The sequence below is a fragment of the Leopardus geoffroyi genome, chromosome C3 (assembly GCF_018350155.1).
Source record: "Leopardus geoffroyi isolate Oge1 chromosome C3, O.geoffroyi_Oge1_pat1.0, whole genome shotgun sequence".
Taxonomy (NCBI): domain Eukaryota; kingdom Metazoa; phylum Chordata; class Mammalia; order Carnivora; family Felidae; genus Leopardus; species Leopardus geoffroyi.
Window position 1 is genome coordinate 107,017,255 of NC_059338.1, and position 25,361 is coordinate 107,042,615.

Genomic DNA, 25,361 nt, shown 5'->3' on the forward strand with positions numbered 1-25,361 from the left:
CACACTCGTATTTCCTAATATTTAGGTAGCATAACATTTTAAATAATTAATAGCCAGTTTAGCGTGGTTTGGAAACAAATATTGGATTGTTCATTGGATATCTTAAACAGATACCAGTAACTGCTGGTACAGGCTGAGGGGGATTCCAGAGAATATCTGAAAAACCTACTATCCTCAGGCATTTAGTCCAAGTCATGGTCATTGTCCTGTTTGCTTAGCTAGGAGTGAAGAATGTAGTATAATTTAGGTTGTCAATTAAGTGAAATTTGGTTAATCCAGCACATTACGGTTTTGTAGAAGAGTTGTTGCATTCAGGATCATTCTATCAGAACATTGGGTGGAGAGAACATCGGTTCCTTTAAAATGCTTTTTCAGTAATATTGCGAGAGATGAGACTAGGAGAGATGGGTACTGGTTAGATCATACTACACTACTATACCTACTGTATATACACCTAGTATAGTGCTGTAAACTAAGGAATGGGTGACTTCAAAGGACAGGAAAAAATTTCAGCAAAGAAAATGACACCAGGGGCATATGGTTGGTACAGTCGGTTAAGCATCTGACTCTTGATCTGGCTCAGGTCATCATCTCAAGAGTTTGTGAGGTTGAGCCCTGCATCAGGCTCTGTGCTGATGGTGCGGAGCCTGCTTGGGATTCTGTCTCTCCTTCTCTCTGCACCTCTCCCCCTCCACCCCCCTTGTTCTGTCTCTCTCTCTCTCTCTCTCTCAAAAATTTTTTAAAAATGACACCAAATTTTGCCTCTTAGAAGGTGGGTTGGTAGGCGAAAAAGAAAATCAGAGCTTTTATAATGTGGCAGATTTTTTGAAGATTTGATCTTTGACGGTCTGGTTCTTTTCTTTGGACTCATTTTCTCCTTTTACTAATACCAGAATAGATTCTCACTGCCTTCCATTTTATAGTTAATCATTATTTATACATCTATCTTGTTTTTATAATTGAGGCTCTAACCTATGAAAGGCTTTTTTACCCCGTGAATATAGTATCTACATTCTATATAGGTACTCTTTCTATATTTTCTATGTATCTATAGTGGTTCGGGCACATAAAGGGAGCCCAGTATATGAAATAGTTTGGCCTTTATAATATCGAATTAAATGTTATTGGGCTATTGAGATTAATTTGACTGTATTTTTGATCCCAAAAGTAGGCAGTCTTTGGTGCATTCACATTGAAGAATGTGTCTATGAAAAAAAATTTTTTTAAGTTTAAATTATAGATGTTCAGATGTCAACCATGTTTTAGAAAACTTACTGTAATCCACTGAAATTATAATAGGTATTAGAGTATTGTTTTTCCTAGAATTTCAGAGATCCCTATTGTGATTTCATCCTCATTCTTGCAGCTCTTTATTATGATGGTTTTACATTGAGAGTAAACACTGCTCTTTAGGAGGTTTAGGATTGCTGTCAGTGTCAATATGTCAAAAGCTAGAGTTCATCTTTCTTTTGAAATTACCTGTCCTTTTGTCTACCTAATTTTAGCAGTTCTGTGCTGCATACAGCTCTTATATATCTGTAAAACACTGGTTTCCTTCTCTCTGACTGCTCTTTGTCAAAATCCCATACACAAAGCCTTTGGGTCTAGTTTGGTCTTAACCACTCACTGTTCCTGTTACAAACCATTGCTAATTCCCACCTTTATGGCCTGATGATTTCTGCTTCATTATGATTTAGAATTTACTTTTATCCTGTTCTTTTTTTTTTTTTTTTTTTTTCTTTTTCAACTAAAGAGGATTGGCTCCATTCCTTCATTCTCCTTGAAAACAGGATAGACCATTGATGTTTATGGTATTTAATTAGATACTAAGCTTACCAATATTTTTTAGGTAGCACAGATTTGAACTGGCTTGGGAGGAATGGTGTGCTTAGCCACTGTGTCTCAGCGGTTCCCAGTGTATTTGGTACATTTCTGTGCAACAGGTCATTCTTCATTTGTTCTCTCTGAATGAAAATGTGGTACCAGTTGTCATCTGTGGTCGATTTAGTTTTGCATTTTTTGGTAAGATACAATGTGTGACGTAAGTACATCTTGTCAGAATTCACTAGTTATTTTCTAGTGGCTTGCCTATTTGTTTATAGCTACAGTTGGCTCTTGGGGCAACAAAGCATGAATTTATAGCTAGCTGATTAATTTATTAGCATGGTCCTGTGGTATGCACATGCACATTTGTTTACATTGAGATAGATAACTAAAAGATTTCAGCATAAAAACTTTTGTCAGTTTCTTTTGACAGAATTTGTTGTGAGCATTCTTTCCTTCTCCCCTAAATGAAAATATGCTTACAGTGGGGTTAGCCATAGGCAGGATGGCAAGGTGAGAATGTAAGGACAGTCAAATGTTAGTATGTAGAGTTAAGTAGACCAAAAGAAGATGGTTGACCTCCTGTATTCCTGTTCTTTTTGTTTTGTTTTGTTTTTAATCTAAGAAAGACTCTGTTGCATTTAATTTGTAAGGAGTGCCCAATTTTTGTTATATTGGGATTTCATTTATTTGAATTGTTTAATGAGAAGTTAAAAACGCTTTTCAGGGGAGGTTAATTGCCTTCTTGAAAATAGCTTTTGGGATCTAGGAGTTTTTTTTTAATTAGCAGTATTACTAAGGAACCCAAACCAGTCTGAACTGAGGGTTTCTCATCTTAATTGATTAATTACAAATGCTTTTTTGAAAAAAACCTTTTTTTCCTTTTTTTGCTTCTTAACACATATAATAAACACCATTCCCAGAGTTTAGAAGGACATAGACCTACTTGGACCACATTTAACAGAGGGACATTTAATGAAAATCCTACCCCAAATGCATTACTTTTAAAATGTGATTCTGTGGAATTGACAGTTGAGGGCAGCATTATGTATAGGCAGGCTGGAGTATACTTAGAACAAGTAAGTTCTCAATTCAGTGATTTGAATTTACTGCTGTGTTTGGAAGAGGTTTGGAAATAATGACTTTTCCTTCCAGTTCCTCCTTTGGTTGTTTTCATCTGATAGAGGGGATTATCATCAGAGTGTTAATTTAATTGGATCACAGGAATAAGACTTGAAGAATAATCTTGTGTAATTTTTCTAAAAATAAAGGAAAGCGTATACAACCTTTAAAGGGTGATAGAATCTAACAGGCTATGCAGACTTTTAGGCGTTGATTTTTTTTTTTTTTAATGATTTTGGGCAAGTTATTACATTCCTGTGACTATTTCTACATCTTCAAAATGGGAATGATGATAGTATCTACCTTTAGGATAAGTCCTTTGCTCTTAAAAAATCTTGACAACTTAGGAAAATAGACAAAAATAATATGAGAGAGGGGAAGTACTTCATGTTGTTTGAATATGAAAGAACTGGTCTTCACCTTTTTTAAAAAACAACTAATAAAATACAGTCCCACTAGGGAGTTTATACATACTATAAATTTGTGTATGTGCAAATTAAACACTGTCAAATTAGGTGTTTTAAACACCTAATTAAGTGTTTTGTGATGGAAATGTTGAGAAATGGGGCTTTGATTGGTGACCGCCCAGGTCAAGGTTGACACCAGCTAGCAGGGGAGAAGAAGGAAAGCCCCCCAAGCATAGCAGGACAGTTTTACTAGTTACCACTTAATGGTCTATAAATTCTGTTTGGTACTTTCCACCATTTACTTTTAATCATTAGGAGCTACATTTTGAATATGAGGTAAAACATTGATTATCCTAAGATTGTTTTGCTGGTATTAAGGATCCAAAGGCAGACAGTTCTCTGAACCTGATTTAACTTAGCATTTTTTATACCACTTATTGTGAGTCTTTTCACCCAGTTAATATTTCAAAACATACATGCAAACTGTTTTAGAACACCAGGCTTTCTGTCACTTAAGTTTTCTGCAAATTATCTGTTGATTCATTTGGAGGGAAAAAATCAGGGAGCAACTGTTGTAGCTTTCGACAGGAATTAGAATGAAATTTCAGGCTGGCTTTGACATTCCTTAAACACCAGGGATAATATATCTTGGTTTTCTCAAATTCAGTTGTTGATTTTTCTAGAAGTTAAATGGTGAGGATTTGGCATGTATTTATTAATGGAAACTGTATTCAGTTAAGTGATTGGTCAGAATCCTCTGTGATCCCCATCCTTGAAGTGAAGCAGCTCTTGTTTTTTTCATACCATATGACCTTATTCATAGGCCAACATTGCATAGAAAAGTGGATTTAAGTAGAAATGTCTGCAAATTAGTTCCTGACACCACCTGATTAGTTAGCAGTTTTGGTGGGGCACTTAACTAATTGGTTGGAAGCAACTAAATGGAAATTGCAGTTGAGAGAAAAGACGCCATTCCAGCCACAAGGGGGAGTAAGAGACTAATTTCCAAATCGATGGGCCCCTATTGCAACAAAACAATCCTTTCTTTTTAAAATTTTAGATCTAGGAATGATAAAAGGCTCATTTGCTCTGCAAAATAAAGTGAAAGTTTTGGGAAGACTCTCCACAAGCGAATTGTGCAAGACTAGAAATTTGAACTTACACAGTGTGCTGTAAAATTGGAGTTAAATTTCCGATTGAAGATGTTATTAAAAATGACTTTTGCAGGGTGTTATGAGGCTTGTAATTAAATAATAAAATAAATTGGAAGTTGAACTTTAGAATCATTGGATTTTAGGCTTGGAGGAGCATCGAGCCTAGCTTTTTTTATTTTCGCAGATTAGAAACTGAAGGTCAGAGGTTAGGTTACACCATAAGCATTAATATTTTTTGTCTTTCTCTCTCTCTCTCTTTTTTTTTTTTTTTTTTTTTTTTGAGGGAGAGAGAGAGAGATAGCATGAGTGGGAGGTGGGGGGAGAGAGGGAGAAAGAATCCCAAGCAGGCTCTGTGCCATTAGCATGGAACCCACGAAGCCATGAAATCATGACTTGAGCTGAAACCAAGAGTAAACCAACTGAGCCACTCAGGCTCCCAATATTTTTTGTCTTATCATTGTATATCACCTTAGTTGTAGATTGAGACATGATGTTTACTCTGTCATAAATGTATGAATTTTTAAGAGGGATTGGGGATTGTCAGAATAATGGAAAAATTACCACTGTGCTTTGTTTCGTTTAAAAACAATGACTTCAGTTTTAGACTGTATTTTAGGGTTCTGTACTTAGCTGCAAATAATGAGAATCACATTTGGAGTCCTTTGTGCCTCAATTTCCTTCCCTTTTCCCTTTTAACCACTGGCATTTTTCATTCATGATTTGTATGAAAACAGAAAATTTGTATCTTTTTTTTTTTTTTTTTTTAATTTTTTTTTTTCCCCCCCCAACGTTTATTTATTTTTGGGACAGAGAGAGACAGAGCATGAACGGGGGAGGGGCAGAGAGAGGGAGACACAGAATCGGAAACAGGCTCCAGGCTCCGAGCCATCAGCCCAGAGCCTGACGCGGGGCTTGAACTCACGGACCGCGAGATCGTGACCTGGCTGAAGTCGGACGCTTAACCGACTGCGCCACCCAGGCGCCCCAGAAAATTTGTATCTTAATGTCTTCATTTGTTTTCATGGAAGAGGGCCATGGTAGTACAATTTGCAACAGAGGAGTGGGTCTTTCCCATTCACATATTTGGTGAAGTCAAGTCAAAGGAGGCTTACTCCAGGTATATTTTCAAATTGCGGTCCATAAATATCTTATTAAAAGTTCTTTTGCTTTGATATTCTGGGGCTATTTTACTAGTTGCAAATGACATTTTATGTATAGTTATCAAGGGAAATTAAATTTAGCTCTATTGGGATACTCAAAGAAAAAGTGGGACCCTTTCCCACCCTTTATATTTTTATTTACAAATGCATCATCACTTGTTTCTTGCTGTTTCTCTCCTAAATAGAAATTTTACCAACCCAATAATAAAATTTGAAAACATAATTGAGTACAAGAACGGTATGTGGATGGAGAGCAAACTGACTGGTATTGTCATGTTCTAGAAATAGTCACTATTAAAAAGAGTTTTTCCTTTAAAACTTTTATGTAATAATTATAGTGTTAAATAGCTAAAAGAGAAAACGATCTTATCTACATATGGTAGTTAAATTGTCTTTCTGACCAGTTATCTTATTTTTTAACTTCAATTTTGAAATAATTTCAAACCTGGAGGAAAAAATTGGAAAACAAGTATGATATATTTCCCATATATCCTTTACCTGATTTCTCCATATGTTAACATGTCCTGTGACCACAGTATCATTACCAAAATCAGTATTTTATAAAATAACTGATGAAAGAAACTACATAACCTATAGAATGTATTCACAAATAGTACCACTATAACCTTCTAATTCTTTTCCAGAATTTAATCCAGGATCACACTTTGCATTTTATTGTCATGTCTTCTTACTCTTGTTTTTGTTTTTTTCTTGGGGTGGGGGGCAGGCAGAGGGAGAGCGAGAATCTTAACTAGGGTCCACACCCACCAAGGATTATCTCAACCCATCTCAAAACCTAGAGATTGTGGCCTGAGCCCAAATCAAGAGTCAGATGCTTAATCATCTGAGCCACCTAGGTGCCCCTTCTTACTCTCCTTTAATCTGGATCAGTTTTTCACCTTTCCCGTTCATGATTTTGCCACTTTTCTTAGGACTACTGTTCCTGTTATTTTGTTGACTGTCCCTCAGTTTGGATTTGTCTAGTGAGTTCTTATTATGCAGATTGTGCATTTTAGAGAAGAATTCCTGGAAGTGATAGTCCCCTCCGGAGATAACATGATGTTGTCCTTTACTTAACCAATTATAGTTACATAGGGCATTAATTTAAACAGCACCAAGGACTTCTAGAAACACCCTATGATACAAGAGTATCAAGCAGTAGAATTTTTTTAAGATAGATGCCCCATAATGTGATTGTTTTGTCAGAGGTTATGAACTGAATGTATCTTGCTGAAGTACTTTCTAAATGGGTTATGTCAATTTTCTCATGAATGGATTACTCTTTGAAAGGGGGAAGATATCTCAGTTCTGCAACTTGTAATTTTCCTTTGAACTAGATTGTTTATTAGTTGGCTTTATGTATTGGCAAGTCTGTATCACAGCAATGTAATTTAAGTGCGTAGTGGCCATTCTTTAATGCTGAAATAAATATATAAACATTTTATAATGGGTTCTTGTTCATTTTTTAGAGTTTATTCTAAGGACCCATAGTCTATAAATTGACTCTCATTTAAGATAAGAAATAGTGACCGTGAATTTAAAGAAAATCTAAGGAATAGTGGTGGTGTGGGAAGTATTCAGTATTCAGCATTAGAGAAGTTTTCCTGGGATAAAATTGGAAGGGAGAGGTTTTGAAATTAATGCTGCGGTGAAACACAGGAAGACCCTATCTCTGGTGGATTTTTGTCTTTTAGCCTACTTCAGGGTTATTACATACAAACTTGGAGCTTATCCAGAGGTCCTGGAAGCATATTAGGTTATATATGTACCTAGCCTGGCCCTTGGCTGCTGAATGTAGTTGACCCTTGAACAATGTGGGGGTTGGGGCATGGACTCCCCACACAGTTGAAAATTGTACAACTGTTGACTGTACCCAAAAACTTCTTACCAGTACTGTAAACAGTCTGTTAACACATATTTTTATGTTATATGTGTTGTACACTATATTAAAATTAGAGAAAAAAATGTTATTAAGGAAATCATGGAAAATAAATGTACAGTACTGTGAAAAATCCACTTAATAGGAGGGCCCACATGCTTCAAATCTATGTTATTGAAGAATCAACTGTATATGTGCTTCCAGCACCCAAACGCTTGTCATTTTTGAGGAGTTTCTTAGGTCTTTAGAGAAACAGAACGTTTCTTTGCAGAATAATCATTATCTGACCTACAGTACCAAGCTTAAGAATTTGTCCTGTTTTGTCTTTTTTTTTTTAATTTTTTTAACGTTTATTTATTTTTGAGACAGAGAGAGACAGAGCATGAATGGGGGAGGGTCAGAGAGAGAGGGAGACACAGAATCCGAAACAGGCTCCAGGCTCTGAGCGGTCAGCACAGAGCCCGACGCGGGGCTCGAACTCACGGACCGCGAGATCATGACCTGAGCTGAAGTCGGACGCTCAACCGACTGAGCCACCCAGGCGCCCCTGTCCTGTTTTGTCTTAACTAGAGGTTTGGTAAGATGATGAACTCTTGAGAGTCTTCAGGTTGCTGAGCTACGATTATTTCCTCCTTGACTCTCTTTTAAGATTATTCTAAGTTTCTTCTGTTATATTAAAATGAAGTTATTGAAATTACACATATGTAATAATTCAGCCTGAGGATTTAATATTTAAGGGCCTAATATGTACAAAATATGTGTTTTTAAAGAGCCTGTAAGCAGGTTAAGAATATGGAGGTATGTGTGAAGTTAAAGGTACAGAATCATAATTTTATTTTAAATTATTGCTCTGGATAATAATTTAGATGTTATAGAACATAGGATATGAAGTAAAAAATAAATGAATGAATGAAAACCTGATTTTATCCTACCTCCTCAGAGGTAATCTCTATTAGTCCTAGTCCTTTTTGTATCCTTCTGAGAATTTATGGTGCCCGTGTAAACACTTGTGTCCTTAAAGCTTAAAGAAGACACATGAGTAGGATCATATACAAACTATTCTGGGGGCGCCTCGCTGGCTCTGTTTACTAGAGCACATGACTCTTGATCTCGGGGTTGTAAGTTCAATCCCCATGTTGGGTGTAGAGATTACTTAAAAATAAAATCTTTAAAAAAAAAAAAAAAACCAACTGAAAAAAGCCCTAAAATATTCTGTAAATTGTGCACACGCAGGCCTACACACACCTAGACTTTGGTGTTTGTCTTAGGCTTCATTCTATATTGACACATGCCTCTTTTTTTTTTTTTTTTTTTTTTAATGGTTTGTAGTGTTATATGGGTGTAATAAAAAGCTAAGATATTTCCTTTAATTAAAAGCTCTTCACTAAACACTAGAAGTACAGAAAATGTAGGCCTAAGCAGAATAGTTTTGAGAATTAGCTTTAGGGAGAACATAGGACTAGAGCTAGATACTGAAAGACAGATGGTATTTAGCACAGATTACTTTATTATTTATTTACTTATTTTTAAATGTTTTATTTACTTTTGAAAGAGAAGAACAGGTGAGGGGCAAAGAGGGAGACAGAGGATCCAAAGCAGGCTCTGCTGGTAGCAGAGACCCTAATGTGGGGGTCGAACTTAAGAACCTGAGAGCTGAGCGATCATGACCTGAGCCAAAGTCGGATGCTTAACCAACTGAGCCACCAGGCGCCCCTGTTATTTATTTTTTTTAAGGTTTATTTTGAGAGAGAGTGAGCAAGGGAGGGGCAGAGGGAGAGCGAGAAACCCAAGCAGGCTCCGTGCTGACATGGGGCTCAATCTCACCAACCATGAAATCATGACCTGAGCTGAAATCAAGAGTTGGATGCTTAACTGACTGAGCCACCCACGTGCCCCAGCACAGATTACTTTAAATCAGTAGTTCTAAAAGTGATCTGTGGATTGTTTTTAGAGGGGCTCCATGAGGTCACAACTATGTTCATGATAATACTAAGTCACCATTGACTCTTCACTCTGGTCATTAGCACTTATGCAAAAACGGTGGTGGCTGAAACTGCTGGTTCCAATACTAATAAAAATAGTAGTACCATATTGTGTTAGTGATTTATATAATCCTTACCATCACACATCCACTTTTTGGGAGGGGGGAAAGACTCGCTTAACTTAATGTCCTTGAACCTGTAAAATCATTTATAGCCTTTATGTAGACATCTTTTTAGTATTCTTTGAGACATAATGGGAAGTATAGCAGTTATTTCCAGAAGTTTTTGTGATTATTTGAATTGTGAGCTGAATTAGCTGCCTCCTCATTTCCACCCACAGAGCACTCTTTACTTCAAAAGAATGACAGACAGGCAGGCTATGGTTTTTCAAACTTGGGTATTTGGCAGACATCATCTTGAAAATGAAGAAAGTGAGCTTGTCAGTAAGGAAAACAATTGGTATTTGTGACCAATGATACAGTTTAAGCTTTGAAGCACAAACGAGAATTTTGGAAAACTTCTATCCACTTCCATGATCTTGACAGCTTTTCAAATTTTTTTTAAATGTTTGTTTATTTTTGAGAGACAGCACAAGCGGGGGAGGAACAGAGAGAGAGGGAGACACAGAGTCAGAAGCAGGCTCCAGGCCCCGAGCTGTCAGCACAGAGCCTGACACAGGGCTCAAACTCACGATCCGCCAGATCATGACCTGAGCTGAAGTTGGACGCTTAACCGATCGAGCCACCCAGGCGCCCCCCAGTTTTTTTTAATGAGTATGAAGAGATCTCAAGACCAAAAATCTTGAAGCCGTAAATACAGGGCATTTATTGTCACTACTTAGTTTTTTCCTACAAAGTGTATCTGTTTAGAGAGAAATAATAAGTACCATGGTTGGGAGGAATAAGTTAGCATTTTTAAACATGAGGAAATTAGATCACATAAGAGGGGAGTCTGGACTTAAGGTGGATTTCTGGGAGAGTGGTGGATTGGTTGGTTAAGGTATTTAAGTTACTATCTTATAGTGCAAATATTTCCTATGGTAATTTGTTTACTTGATTAGTTTAAACAGTACTTGAAAGAATAGTTGGTTGGAGAACTGTTGGTTCAGATTAAATTGTTTTATCTTCCAAAGGGTAACCTTGTGTACTAAATGCTTTCCATGTATTAATTCATTTAATCCTCAACAGTCTTGTGTGTTACATCTACTAATAATACCTCCCTTTTACAGATGAGGAACCTTGGGACCCAGGGAGATTTCAGAACTTTGTCAAGGTGATGCAGCTAGCAAGCGGTGAACTGGGATTTGAATTTAGGCAGTTGGCAGTCTATTTCCATAGATTATGGCTTTACAAATCTGCTGTAAAAAGAATAAAGGAAAATGTTACTTTCCTTTGATAGGACCATCCTGTGTTTTAAAATTAAAGCTTTTTGCACAGTATTTCAACCTCTTAATAGTTACACAAATTTTAGATTCCTGAATTCAAAGTAAAGTATTAAAAACAAGATTACAAGAGCACTAAAGCAGATTTTTGAATGTTGGGATCCTCCTACCTGATATCAGAGTAGAGTGCCTGCTCTGTCAGGAACTGAGATTGCCGCTTTCCTATTTATACTCTCATTTAGACCTCATAGCAGCCTTTGAAGTAGATTTTCATTTTGATCATTTTATAGAAGTAGATTTTGATTTAATTTTATAGATTAGAGCTGAGATTAATTGGCCTGAGATACCAAAATTAATGACAAGAGGAGCTTTCAGAGTCTGCCTGATTTTGGAGTGTTTGCTTTATTACCGAGCTTTTGTTCCAAGAAGTGCTTGGATACCCAGAGATTAGAGTCTTGCCACCGGTTCAGGTAGTAGTTTTGGTGTTGTAGGTGATTTCTGGTCTAATTGTTGCCTAAAGGTTTGATGTTTTACTCTTCCTCTTAATTCCATACAATAATCATACTAAAGGACCAGTGATAGTGGTATGTCCGTAGAATGGCGATAGATTTTCAGTTTATAAACCTTTCTTTAGAAATGTTTGACCACAGAAGCACCTGGGTGGTTCAGTCAGTTGAGCGTCGGACTTCGGCTCAGGTCATGATTTCAGTTTATGAGTTGGGTTTGTGAGTTCGAGCCCCACATCAGGGCTCCCTGCTGTCAGCACCGAGCCTGCTTTGGATCCTCTGTCCCACTCTCTCTGCCCCTCCCCCACTTGCGCTCTCCCAAAAATAAAAAAGTAAATAAAAGAAGACCAAGTATTTGACCACAGTCAGGATTGAATGTTTTAAGTTCCTATTAGTGGAGGTAAGTTGAGCCTACCCCAGGAAGGGCAGCCAAGACTACATGACATGTCGGTTTATGTGGTTCCTTAATTTTAATGCACTTCCAAGTCAAAGCATTGATGGTATTAGATCATTCTTGGATCAAAGCATGTGTTAGAAACTATTACTGGGGCGCCTGGGTGGCGCAGTCGGTTAAGCGTCCGACTTCGGCCAGGTCACGATCTCGCGGTCCGTGAGTTCGAGCCCCGCGTCGGGCTCTGGGCTGATGGCTCAGAGCCTGGAGCCTGTTTCCGATTCTGTGTCTCCCTCTCTCTCTGCCCCTCCCCCGTTCATGCTCTGTCTCTCTCTGTCCCAAAAATAAATAAACGTTGGAAAAAAAAAAAAAAAGAAACTATTACTAATGTATCCTGCTGTGGTAGATTGACTGGTTTGGGGGAAAAAGTCATTGCTTGATCCCCATATGTGTATCTTAAGTGTTTTCGCAACCTAAGAGCTTAATTGTATTTGTAGATGGAGAATAATCTTTTATCTCTAACCTCAAGGGCCACATAATCTATCCATTGACTAGATTAAGGTTCAGTGCCTCATCTTAAGAATGATACCATTTCTGGGGCGCCTGGGTGTTTCAGTTGCTTAAGCGTCCAACTTCAGCTCAGGTCATGATCTCCCGGTTTGTGAGTTTGAGCCCCACATCGGGCTCTTTGCTGACAGCTCAGAACCTGGAGCCTGCTTCAGATTCTGTGTCTCCCTCTCTCTCTTCTCTTCCCCTCCCCCACCCATGCTGGTGTGCTTGCTCTCTCAAAAAATGAATAAACATTAAAAAAAAGAGAGCCATATCACTTAGCACTGGATAATGAACATTTACAGAGAGGTGTTGGATGTGGGCTTCTAGTGGTATCTTGCTGCTTTCTTTCCCACTTAACATTAAGAGACAGTGGTTGTCATCAAAAGCAGGTTTTTAAATTGCTAGAGAAAACAGTGTGAATTTTTAATGTGTGTTTACTTTGGAATGAGAGAGAGAGTGTGTGTGTGAATGGGTGAGAGGAAGAGAGAGAGAAACACGGAATCTGAAGCAGCCTCCAGGCTCTGATCTCTCAGCCCAGAGCCTGACGCGAGGCTTGAACTCAAGAACTGCGAGATAATGACCTGAGCCAAAGTCGGACATTTAATCAACTGAGCTTCCCACATGCCCCAATACTGTGAATTTTTAAATCAAATTATATTTCAGCAAGGTTCATATGGATTATGTAGCCTCAGTGCTTGAGTTTAAGATGTTTTTTAATTTCGTGTTTGACTTAAATATCCTTTTCCATTTTAATTACATTTGTATTAATAACAATGTACTATGCTATAGAAGAATTTTATAAATGCAGGTATGTCAGTAGTCAATCTTTGTCTCATAGTTGGAAGTTGTGATGTCTCACCTACCTCTTAAATAATGCTATGTTTCCCCTTTGAATTCAGATTCTTAACAGTGTCCCAGCATTATCACTTTCATTGTACTACAGTACAGTACTAAATGAAATTTAGGAGGTTGCACTGTATATTTAGTAGGATATTCTCTGAAGTTTTTTTAGTATGTTTTGCAAATAGCTGTTAGTCCTTTCCTCCCTTCCATTTTGTTAATTTGCTCACCTCCACATTTTTTTTTTTCCTTGTCACTGCTGCTTTCTGATTAGTGCTGCTTTGTTGTTTTTCCATTTCTTACTCTTTTTTGAGAGAGAGAGCACTCATGTGTGTGCTGGAGTGGGGGTGGGGGTGGGGGGTAGGGAGAGAGAATCTCCTGTGGGCTCCATGGCCAGCCTAGCACAGAGCTGGATGCAGGCTCTATCCCGTATCCCCATGACTGTGAGTGAGATCATGACCTGAGCCGAAACCAGAAACCAAGTGTTGGAAACTTAACCAGTAGAGCCACCCAAGTGCCCCCTGTTCTTACTCTTTCCATCTTGGTCTTCTCCCTATGTTTGCCTCTTTCCTCTGGCTTCTTAGTCTGGAAAATATACCTTTTATTTCCCTTTCATCAGTTTAAGAAATGAATATACTTAATTGCCTTTTTAGTGTCAAAATTAATTGAATGAATTCTGTATCTTCAGTATCTAACATTAGAGTTGAATGAAACCACATCTGATTTATGAATCTCCTCTATAAAATAGCCAAATAATCATCTTATTTTTCCTTAAAAATCTCTGGAAGAGTAGATGGAGCTGTCTGACTAGATGGCCTATTCCAAGTTTGGACCACTCATACAAATCTCTCTTACTGAGCAGAAATCTGCCTCTTGCTAAATTTAACTAGTCTCGTCTAGAGCCATTCTTGTCATAATTCTTTAAACCTTCGTGATGGTTTCTAGTTTTTTGACCATTCTTGCTTTCCTGGGTATTGTCCAGTTTGTCAGTGTCTGTTTTGATACTTTTTTTTTTAAAGAAGCAATATATTCTAGATTTGGTGTCATTAATACCTTATAGAACTTAATCATTTTCCTTAATTTTGATTCCTCATTCTATTAATATCTTGGAATCACATCCTTTTTGGTAGGTGTATCACCCTATTGAGGCAGAAAAAAAATGGAGCATAATTTTAGTAGTACAGGTCAGATTTCCTAGTTGGAATTCACAAGTTAGTTGTGGTTTTGAGCACATAGCATAGCTGGGCCCCATGGTCTTTTGTAGGATAGGGATAATTTAGTTTGTATCTATCTCATGGGTAACTTTTGGAAGGATCAAATTAAATAATTTAAGTGTCAGAAATGTCAACTTCATGATCTTTTTTCTTAGTTGTTTAATGTGTCACCATTTAAATTTATAGTGACTTTTAAAACTAATTTTTTCTTTCTTGTGATTCTGTGGCTTGCCTCAACTGAAGCTCTTCACATGGTATATTGGCTGGAGTCACTCATTGCTGCATTTGGCTGGAGCTGACATATCCAAATGACTTACTTAACATGTCCCATTCCTTGGGCTAACTTGTCTTGTCCCTTCTCTCCACCAAGGTGGTTTCACTCTTTACAGGCTGGATATGGGTTCCAAGAGCAAAATGGAAAGCTGCCAGTCCTCTTAAGCGTTAGGCTCAGAAATGGAACTCAGTCACTTCCACTGCATTGTCTTGGTCAAAGCAAGTCATCAAAGTTAGTCCGAACTCAGGAGAAAGGGAATAAATTCCACACCTCAGCAGGAGGAAGAATGGCATATGTGGACAGGAATGGCATATGTGGGCATCTTTAGAGAGTGTCTACCACAATTCTGGTTTTTTTATATTATAGTTAGCTTATCGAACCAAATGTTAGCCGGCCCCTTTATTTATTAATCTTTAATATCCAGTCTTCTTGTTTAAGTTTTAATGGTTCTTAGCTTTATGTCATTGGAAGATATGATTGCTGTTTATTTGCCACTTACTGCTTTTTCAGCTTTTTACTTGTAACAGCTTTATTGAGGTGTAACTGACAAAGAACTGCACGTTTTCATAGTGTACAGTTTGATGAGCTTGCTTTCTCAACTTGTAGTTAGCATTTCATTCACCAGAAATACTTGTCACTGTTGATTAACTTAATTTGGTTCTTTTGGTCAATCATTAGGCCAGTAAGCTGCTTGACTACTGTTGTCTTGCCTTCCTATTACTTGTGCTTTCTGATTAATGTCTTTTAAAGTTTTTTTTTGTTGTTACTGTTTTAGTCAGATACTATGGCTAATTTGGCATTCACTTTGGAGGAAGAGGTGCTTAATTGCAGTTTAAAAAAATTCCCATATGAAATTTTCACTCCAACATAAAACAGCGTTTTTGGGGATGCAGAAGTTAATACTCCTAAAAGATGGGTTACTAATTTCTTGACACCTTGCATAAGTAACTTCCACAAATTATATACTTTAAAGTTTTACATACATCTTAAGTGATTCACTCTTAACTGCACGTGTTTGTGGCCCTCATCTTGACCTAGAATGGGTTAAAGTCTTTGAAAAGTGAAGGTCATGACTGGGCCGTATTGTTCTTTTTTTAATTTTCTTTTTAACGTTTTATTCATTTTTGAGACAGAGACAAAGCGTGAGCAGGGGAGGGACAGAGAGACAGCCAGACACAGAATCCGAAGCAGGCTCCAGGCTCCAGGCTCTAGGTTCTGAGCTGTCAGCACAGAGCCCGACTTGGGGTTCAAACTCACAAACCCGAGATCACGACCTGAGCCACCCAGGCGCCCCTGGGCCATATTATTCTTAGTTTCATTTGTATTCTTTGCCAGAACAGTTGTCCACAAACTTAGAGATTATCTTGCCCATCATTGTATTCTTAGTGTTTAGCACAGTGGAATTAGGTGAATGTGAAAAATACTGAAGCAGTAAAATTTGAAATATAAATGCATAGGTGACAAATTACTTTCATGATTGGGCTTAGTTATTGTCACTTCTTTTACTTGAAAATACTTTTTTTTTCTTTTTCTTTTTTTGAGAGAATATGTGAGAGAACAGAGGGAGAGAGAGAATCTAAGGCAGGCTCCACTTCCAGTATGGAGCACAATGTGGGCCTTGATCTTACAACCATGAGATCATGACCTGAGCCAAAATCAAGAGTCAGGCACCTGACTGAGGCCCCCAAGCACCTAAAAATATTAATGTAATGTTACATATGTAAATGAGCCAGAGAACAGTTCACAGTTGACTTGTATATACACGGAGCCTTCTTTAAATTTGCATATTTTTCTTTTGCTATTTGATCTGAAATTATTTGTGAATTCTGGTTAATCACATATTTTTCTTTAATTAGACATCACATTCTAATCCGTAGCCTAGTCTGTCAGAAATAGAATTTACCCTTTTAAGTGTAGAGTTGCCACCATTTAAACCTAGACTGACTTCAAAGCCACTACGCTATGCCACCTTCCATAGTTGAACGAATAATGTATTTTTATAAAACTTGAAAAGGCCTAATCATTTGTTTCTAAGTGACATTTTTAAAAATCACATTCACATCAGTGAAAAATCCACTGATTATATTAAATGGAGCAGTGGGTTTTTGGGGGTAGATCCCAAAAGAGCTGCCATAGTTAGGGTTCAAAGAGTGCTCGTGTCCTACAGAACATGGTTTTCAAAGGACAAAACACTTGGAACTGAGAGATCTTTGAACACAAGGGTTATGGGTGTGGTTGTAATATAGTTTTTGTTTCCTAATCGAAGTGTTCATCTGATTTCAGGCCAGTAGTTTCAAATATTGGTTAATAATAACAGGAAACATTTCAGATTGACTTCTTACCTTCAACCCCTTCCCATAATGCTGTGCAGTTGGCCCTACTGCTGTGTTGGCCACTACCCACTTCATCTGGGTATCTGTAGCTTCTAACTGTTTTGCATATAAGTAGGTGTTATTAGGCTGAATTACTGGGTGACTGCCAGAAGAATAGAAACCAAGAATTAACTCTTTTCCTTGTAAAAACTGACTAGTTTGGGACTAAGCCTCGTTGAAAATTGACTTCCCTTGATTCCTAGGGTATTTTTAGGTAGGAAAATTGGGGGTGGTGAGATGATTTTGGTTTTTGATTATTAACTTTTGCCTGATTGTACTACTGGAATTCTCTTTCTCCCCTTTAAAAGAAAAAAAAAATCACTAGTTTATTGTGCCTTTTCCCCTGAATCCAGCCATCTAATTTTTTGCTTTGTATCAATTACAGAATGTAATTATTATTAGCATGTTAGGGTTTAAATTAATTTAAGTTGTTAATAAGAAAATTATAGGATGAAGTTTTATCTATTGTCTGGTGTCATCTGTAAACATGTATTTTATTAGCTAAACATCACTTTAATGAATTTACAGGTTTACTCTTCAGATCTTTAATTCTCATAATCCTGTCTACCTACTGTCCTAATTAGAAACAGTTAAACTTTTGACTTTGAACAACTTTCTGCCTGTTGTGAGGTTTTGCTTGAATTGTGTTCTTCTAAATGAAATTAATTTTGTTCTACTTTCTCTTTATGCATTCTAAGAGTATCTGTTACATTATTGGTTTTTGCTTGGGTCATAATCCTCCAGAGTCCCAAAAGGTTCATCTCTTACATTCTTTTCCTTCTAATGACTACCTTGAAAATGGAAAGTTTGACAGCCTGTTAGAAAAAGCTTGTTGGGAGCTGTGCTGCTTTCACATTCACTGAAACATTGTCATTTTTATCAGCACGTATATAGATAGCAAAATGTGAGGGAGGTACATATTCAAAATGTATCATCCTTAAGTAATAAATTCAACACTAACTTCAAATTTTAAGTATTGCTGTCCAAAGCATCCTTCTTTTAAACCACAAATTCCTGGGCCTACTACATTCAACAATTGTATTATTGGCAATAACGGTATTAAAATTTTGTCACTTAAGCTACATACAGTATGCTCTTAAGAAATGCAGATTTTTTTTAGTCTTATAATGATTTTATTCTTATTATGACTCTTTCTTTTCTTCTAAAGTCTCTTTTGGAAAAGTTTTTGATCCCCAATGCTTCACAAGCAGAGAGCAAAGTCTTCTATTTGAAAATGAAAGGAGACTACTATCGTTACTTGGCTGAGGTTGCTGCTGGTGATGACAAGAAAGGTATACTGTGTTTTTCAATGTGTTTGTTGAGTTTGTATAATATAACACAGTATGGAAATAGTCTTTTTTTTTTTTTTTTTTTTTTTTTTTTTTGAGAGAGAGTGAGCAGCGGGGAGGGGTAGAGAGAGGGGGAGAGAGAGAATCCCAAGCAGGCTCCATGCTGTCCGCACAGAGCCCAACACAGGGCTTGAACTCATAAACCGTGAAATCATGACCTGAGCCGAAGTCAAGACTCAGACGCTTAACCAACTGAGCCACGCAGGCGCCTCTGGGATATCGCGGGTTGTGTTTTTTAATTGCTTAGAGCACAAAATGAAGAGCAGTAATTAATTTTTTTAAAGTCCTGAGAAGGTACATCTACTGCCTAATATTGGTGTTCTAAAATGTTCACTTGCTGAAAAGCCAATTTTGTGCATAAGAATGTTTCCTTAAAATTTTAAGAAATCATGATCACAGCATAACTGTAGAGCAGTACAGACTAATTACTAAAAATGTAATAATTCTGAGGTGATTTGTTTTTGTCTTGACGTTGACCAGTGGCTAGTGTGTTCCTGGAGAAGGTTTTTGTTTGTTTTTTAATTTATAAGCCTCATTCAGTTAAGGTTGTTACAGCTTAATATTTCAGAGGATATCATTGGATATTAAAGGTTTGGTTTGAAGGAGGAAGATGAAGTGCAAACTTTGTCAGTACATTTTGGTGTGTTTTATTACCCAGGGATTGTGGATCAGTCACAACAAGCATACCAGGAAGCTTTTGAGATCAGCAAAAAGGAAATGCAACCAACACACCCTATCAGATTGGGTCTGGCCCTTAACTTCTCTGTGTTCTATTATGAGATTCTGAACTCCCCGGAGAAAGCCTGCTCTCTTGCAAAGACAGTAGGTATTTTACCTGTTTTGTGGAAATTTAGTAATCCTTATTATTTGAGCACTTAAATGTACTTTTTCGATCATAGGCTTTTGATGAAGCCATTGCTGAACTCGATACATTAAGTGAAGAGTCCTACAAAGACAGCACGCTAATAATGCAATTACTGAGAGACAACTTGACAGTAAGTACATAACAAACATCATTAATGGCCACTGTGGTTGAAATTCTGTTGTTTCATTGATAACTACAGGAATATTTTCTCACCTCCTTATTGAATGCAAAATACTATCTGCTATTTAGAGCTGTGAAGAAAAACCACCTTTGCATACATAGGTATGCAAATAATACATAGGTCAAGGACCAAAAATGTATACTTTGATTACATATCTGTTGTTACAATTTTAGTTCTTAAAAATCATTTTTTAACCCATGGTTTTCAACTTTTAATCACATAGACTGTTTTATTTTCTGTTTCAATCTGAGTGTTTCCATTTGTTCCATTTTAGTCACAGAAGAATTTAGTTTTTAGTATCAAAAGTATAGTAAAGTTTTATGTTTAAGTTCCGTTAAAAATTATTTTCTTTAAAAAAAAAATAGTTTTCTGGGGCGCCTGGGTGGCGCAGTCGGTTAAGCGTCCGACTTCAGCCAGGTCACGATCTCACGGTCCGTGAGTTCGAGCCCCGCGTCAGGCTCTGGGCTGATGGCTCAGAGCCTGGAGCCTGTTTCCGATTCTGTGTCTCCCTCTCTCTCTGCCCCTCCCCCGTTCATGCTCTGTCTCTCTCTCTGTCCCAAAAATAAACAAACGTTGAAAAAAAAAAAAGAATAGTTTTCTTAAACAAAGTTGCTTCCATATGTACTCCATCAGTAAGTTCAGTTACAAAATTGCAGATATTCTGTGGAATCTAAATGGAACTGTATTTTGCCTAGCTAGCCTTTTGTTTAAAGAAAAAAAAAAAAAGGCTTTTTATGGGACGTCATGCTTATCCTTCTTAGGATACTCCAGACTGAAAGAAAGAACTATAATGCCTTTTTAAAACAGTTTTTTATTTGAATTGGGATCCAGATAAAGTCTACACCTTACAAAGTGGTTGTATCGTCTTTTTAGTCCCATAGGTTTTTCCATTCTCCTTCAGATAAATATTAAATTTGAAGTTTTGAGGCTTACGTGACAAAATTATCAAATTCTGCTGTGCCAGGTAATGAACTAGGAGTGAAGATTGCAGTCAGTGTAGAGCTTGAGGACTGTATATCATCATTTCATATATTTTACTTCTAAGCTTTATTCCAGTTCACTGCCAGTTTTCTGAACCTGTTCAATATTCTAGTATTGAATACTCTCAGCAAAGGTTTTTGAACTGCATCATGTACTTTATTATTACTATAAACAAAATTATTTTAGAAAGTGTAACTGGGGGCTACCAGAAACTTGTGGGATTTTTTAGTCAAGAGAATAACCTGTAATTTCTTAAAGAATGAATTTCTTTTTTTTTTTTTTTTTTAATTTTTTTCTAATGCTTATTTATCTTAGAGCGCCCGCACGCAAGCAGGGGAGGGGCAGAGAGAGAGGAAGACACAGAATCCAAAGCTGTCAGCACAGAGCCTGATGCTGGGCTTGAACTCAAAAACCATGAGATCATGACCTGAGCCGAAGTTGGCCACTTAATTGACTGAGCCACCCAGTGCCCCAAGAATGAATTTCTTATAACAAATGAAAGAAGCACTTCAATTTGTTACCTCTTTTTAATATTAAGAATTCTCATATTTTCTAAAGGTTTGAAGTGATGAACCTTGTCATTCCTATAAGGTAGAAATTGGGGCCTGCTTACTGTTACAGTCTCATCACTTTTTGAGAGGGCGTGATCTGATACATGTACTTCCAGCTAAATTTTGGATATTAGTATAGCATGAAGAGCATCCTGGAACAACTGAGTAAGAAGAAAAGGAAGGATTATATTCTGATTCTGTCACTAGTTACTGTGGCTTCTCTGAGCCTTGGTAGTATCACTGGGTATCATTATTAGTTGGTTAGATCATTTATCTGTTAAGTAAAGAAATTTTGTCAAAACTACCTAGTATTTGAGTCTGGATCTGGTTGACTAATCATTGCTAACGCATAACCCTAGTAGAAAAAATGTGTCAAGTTTTTTAAGGCATTTATGGAAAATTCAAGAATCTTTGAAGTTCAGAACTGGGAAGAGGTGTTAGAAGACAATTTCATCTTATAAACCCCTGTTTAATAGGAACACACAGGCTTCCAGAGGTCATTTAATTTAAATATGACCTTGGAAGAAGTCTCCTTTCCAGGCCAGAGATCTATTTGGTTAATAAATAAAGACAGCTAGTGGGTGATTTGGGAGTTAGGAAAATATTGAGGTGTTTTCATTTTATAAGCAATATAAAATTTAAGATCATCTTGAATTAGGCCTTTTGTAATTATCTCTAAAAGTCATTATGAACTATTTAGATTTGCAAAAGTTAATATTTGAAGCCGCTGAACTAATTTTGAAATCATTTTTTTAACTTGCTGATAAACTTAATGAAAAATTAATAGAATCCATAGTCTTAATTACTTAATTACCTCTCAGAAGGTTGGGTTGTGACCAGTGTTTTGTATTCAGCTTTATTTTGAATCCTGTTTCTCTAAGCTAAAAACATTAGAAAGCTAAATTTGTAATTTAATTCAGACTTGATATCCTCACTCTTGAATTTCATGGAGTGTGGGATTCCCTTTCGAGTGGGGAGTCTTAAGTTTTACCAAGGGAAAGTAGTCGACCTGAGCTTGAACATGGGTTGGATTAAGAGGATCTCTCATATTGGGGGTATTCAGGGCAGTCTGATATTCTCGTAGCTATTAATACTTAGTATTTTGTGGCTCTTCTGTGATGTTTATTTTGTTTTCTCTCATATGAATAATCAAGAATTTCTTGTATCTGACCTTGTTATTTGAAGACAACTCTTTGTACTTAAAATGTTTACGCAGTGGTTAGGGAGAAAATAAGGATGTTTTCCATCTTCGTTGTTCTCTTCATTGCTGCTATTTTCTAAAGAAAGCCTTTCCGCAAAAGCTGTGGTTACGTTTTGGTACCTTGATAAGTAAGTATATTAAGATTTTTTTTTTTTTTTTCTGAACTGTGCTGAAAAATCTTTTTTTTTTTTTCTTTTTTTTTTTTTTTTTTAACCAGTTGTGGACATCGGATACCCAAGGAGATGAAGCTGAAGCAGGAGAAGGAGGGGAAAATTAACCGGCCTTCCAACTTTTGTCTGCCTCATTCTAAAATTTACACAGTAGACCATTTGTCATCTATGCTGTCCCACAAATAGTTTTTTGTTTACGATTTATGACAGGTTTATGTTACTTCTATTTGAATTTCTATATTTCCCATGTGGTTTTTATGTTTAATATTAGGGGAGTAGAGCCAGTTAACACTTAGGGAGTTATCTGTTTTCATCTTGAGGTGGCCAATATGGGGATGTGGAATTTTTATACTAGTATAAACGTTTGGCATAGTACTTTTGGTACATTGTGGCTTCACAAGGGCCAGTGTTAAAACTGCTTCCATGTCTAAGCAAAGAAAACTGCCTACATATTGGTTTGTCCTGGTGGGGAATAAAAGGGATAATTGGTTCCAGATACAGGTGTAGTTTTTGTGGGTACTTTAAGGTTTGGAGCACTTACAGGGCTGTAGTAGAAATGGGCGTCCCGTAGATATTACATGTTGAACCATGTGTATCTGTGGCATACTCATTCTCAAATGTGCACACCTTTGACTACAGTTACAGAAGTGATCCTTTAGTTGTGACCCAATTTACTCTGGATAAGGGCAGAAACGGTTCACATTCCATTATTTGTAAAGTTACCTGCTGTTTGCTTTCATTATTTTTGCTACACTCATTTTATTTGTATTTAAATGTTTTAGGCAACCTAAGAACAAACGTACAAGTAAAGATGCAGTAAAATGAATTGCTTGATATCCATTACTTTATGTATATCAAGCACAGCAGCAAAACAAAAATCCCATGTATTTAACTTTTTTTAGGGTTTTTTTTTTTTTTTTTTTTTTTTTTTTGGTTTCTGTTTTTGGTTTTTCTTGCTTTTGTGATTTTTTTTTTTTTTTTTTTTTTTTTTTTTTTTTTTTTTGATACTTGCCTAACATGCATGTGCTGTAAAAATAGTTAACAGGGAAATAACTTGAGATGACGGCTAGCTTTGTTTAATGTCTTATGAAATTTTCATGAACAATCCAAGCATAATTGTTAAGAACACGTGTATTAAGTTCATGTAAGTGGAATAAAAGTTTTATGAATGGACTTTTCAACTACTTTCTCTACAGCTTTTCATGTAAATTAGTCTTTTGGTTCTGAAACTTCTCTAAAGGAAATTGTACATTTTTGGAAATTTATTCCTTATTCCCTGTTGGCAGCTAATGGGCTTTTACCAAGTTTAAGTACAAAGTTTATCATAACAACAAAATACTACTACTATAACTACTACTGTTCCCAACCACCATGTCCCATATTTCTCCTTGTGTTTTTTTTTTCCAGACGGGAGATTGATTGGAAAAAAAGTAATGTGTTCCATTTAAAATTTTGGTACATGGCATTTTCTGACTTAGGAAGCCACAATGTTTTTGTTCTTGGCCCATCATGACATTGGGTAGCATTAAGTTTTGTGCTTCCAAATCACTTTTGTTTTTAAGGATTTCTTGATCTTGTTATAGCCTGCCTTCAATTTCGATCTTTATTCTTTCTATTTGTCAGGTGTACAGGATTACCTTTTTTAGCCTTCTGTCTTGTCACCAACCATTCCTACTTTGGTGGCCGTGTACTTGGAAAAAAGGCCGCATGATTTTTCTGGCTCCACTCAATGTCTAAGGATACCTTGCTTCCTTTGCTTGCATCCCACAAACTATTTCCCTCATCCTATTTACTGCAGCAAATCTCTCCTTAGTTGATGAGATTGTGTTTATCTCCTTGTAAACCCTATCTTTCCTGAATGGTCTGTCATTGTCTGCCTTTAAAATCCTTCCTCTTCCTCTCTTTAAATAATGATGGGGCTAAGTTATACCCAAAGCTCACCCTACAGACTATTTCCTCAGTACCTTGCAGAAAACACCAAACAAAAATACCATTTTAAAAGAGGTGTATTTTTTTTTTTCTTTTAGAATGTAAGCTCCTCAAGAGCAGGGACAATGTTTTCTGTATGTTCTATTGTGCCTAGTACACTGTAAATGCTCAATAAATATTGATGATGGGAGGCAGTGAGTCTTGGTGATAAGGGTGAGAAACTGAAATCCCAAATACTGTTTTGTTGCTTGTTTTATTATGACCTCAGATTAAATTGGGAAATATCAGCCCTTTGGGACAGTTGTCCCAAGTACTACATTCAAATAAAAGTGCAATGGAGGCCTTGGGGTCTTTCTTTCAAGGAGAAAAGATCTTTTATGCATTGGGGTAAGATAATCCTCTTCATGGCTCTTTTTCTTACGATTTCTCCTGACCCCCAGGCCAAGGACATGAAGTAATCATTTATAGCTAAGGAACATTAAGCTAGACTTGATTCTCATTCAAGTAAACTATAAATAAAATCTAAAGCTTGTCACATTTGCCTATTTATGTGCATTAGTCATCTAAATTAGTTTGATATTGAAATAAATTGTGATAATACTTCATTAATATTAGCTGTTAATTTAATGTTTCTACGCACTAGTGCCCAATAGATGAAGGAAGATTCCAACCTGAGATTTTTTGCCTTGGGATTTGAATAATAAATTTTTATAACATTTCTTCAATTGTCCCAAATCCAGGCTTCATGTCTGTTTTTGTCAATGTAACGTGGTATTTCCAGGAATTTGGAGAACCCAACAGTGTATTTTGCGTGTGTGTAGTCTTGGAGTTGTTTAAAACAAAGAAAAGCCAGATTCCACTTCACAGTTGTCCTTTGAGAGAAGAACCAGCAGTGCGATCAGTTGAAAGGATGGACTCGGCTGCAGCTCTGGCCTCTGGTTCTAGCTTTTGCATTTCATAGGTCCGCTGCTGCTTCATGCTATAAAGATCGTACAGATGGCATCGGGGAGGGAGGACTAGGAAAATTAAAAGAATGTGAAGTGGCTTCACTAAGGCCTCAAGTTGTTTTCCATTCT

At 36.8% G+C, this 25,361-nt stretch overlaps 1 protein-coding gene across 9 annotated transcripts in view; it reads left to right on the forward strand.

The window, feature by feature from the left end:
* Nucleotides 1-24,625, forward strand: part of YWHAZ (tyrosine 3-monooxygenase/tryptophan 5-monooxygenase activation protein zeta) — a 34,683-nt gene extending 10,058 nt beyond the window's left edge. For all 9 annotated transcript variants that reach the window (XM_045454047.1, XM_045454043.1, XM_045454044.1 and 6 more), the window contains 4 exons: nucleotides 18,227-18,350; nucleotides 19,066-19,229; nucleotides 19,307-19,402; nucleotides 22,404-24,625. In XM_045454047.1, the coding sequence (XP_045310003.1) occupies nucleotides 18,227-18,350; nucleotides 19,066-19,229; nucleotides 19,307-19,402; nucleotides 22,404-22,463 (444 nt within the window). In that variant the 3' untranslated portion in view covers nucleotides 22,464-24,625. The remainder of the gene's footprint in view (nucleotides 1-18,226; nucleotides 18,351-19,065; nucleotides 19,230-19,306; nucleotides 19,403-22,403) is intronic.
* Nucleotides 24,626-25,361: the final 736 nt, after the last annotated feature.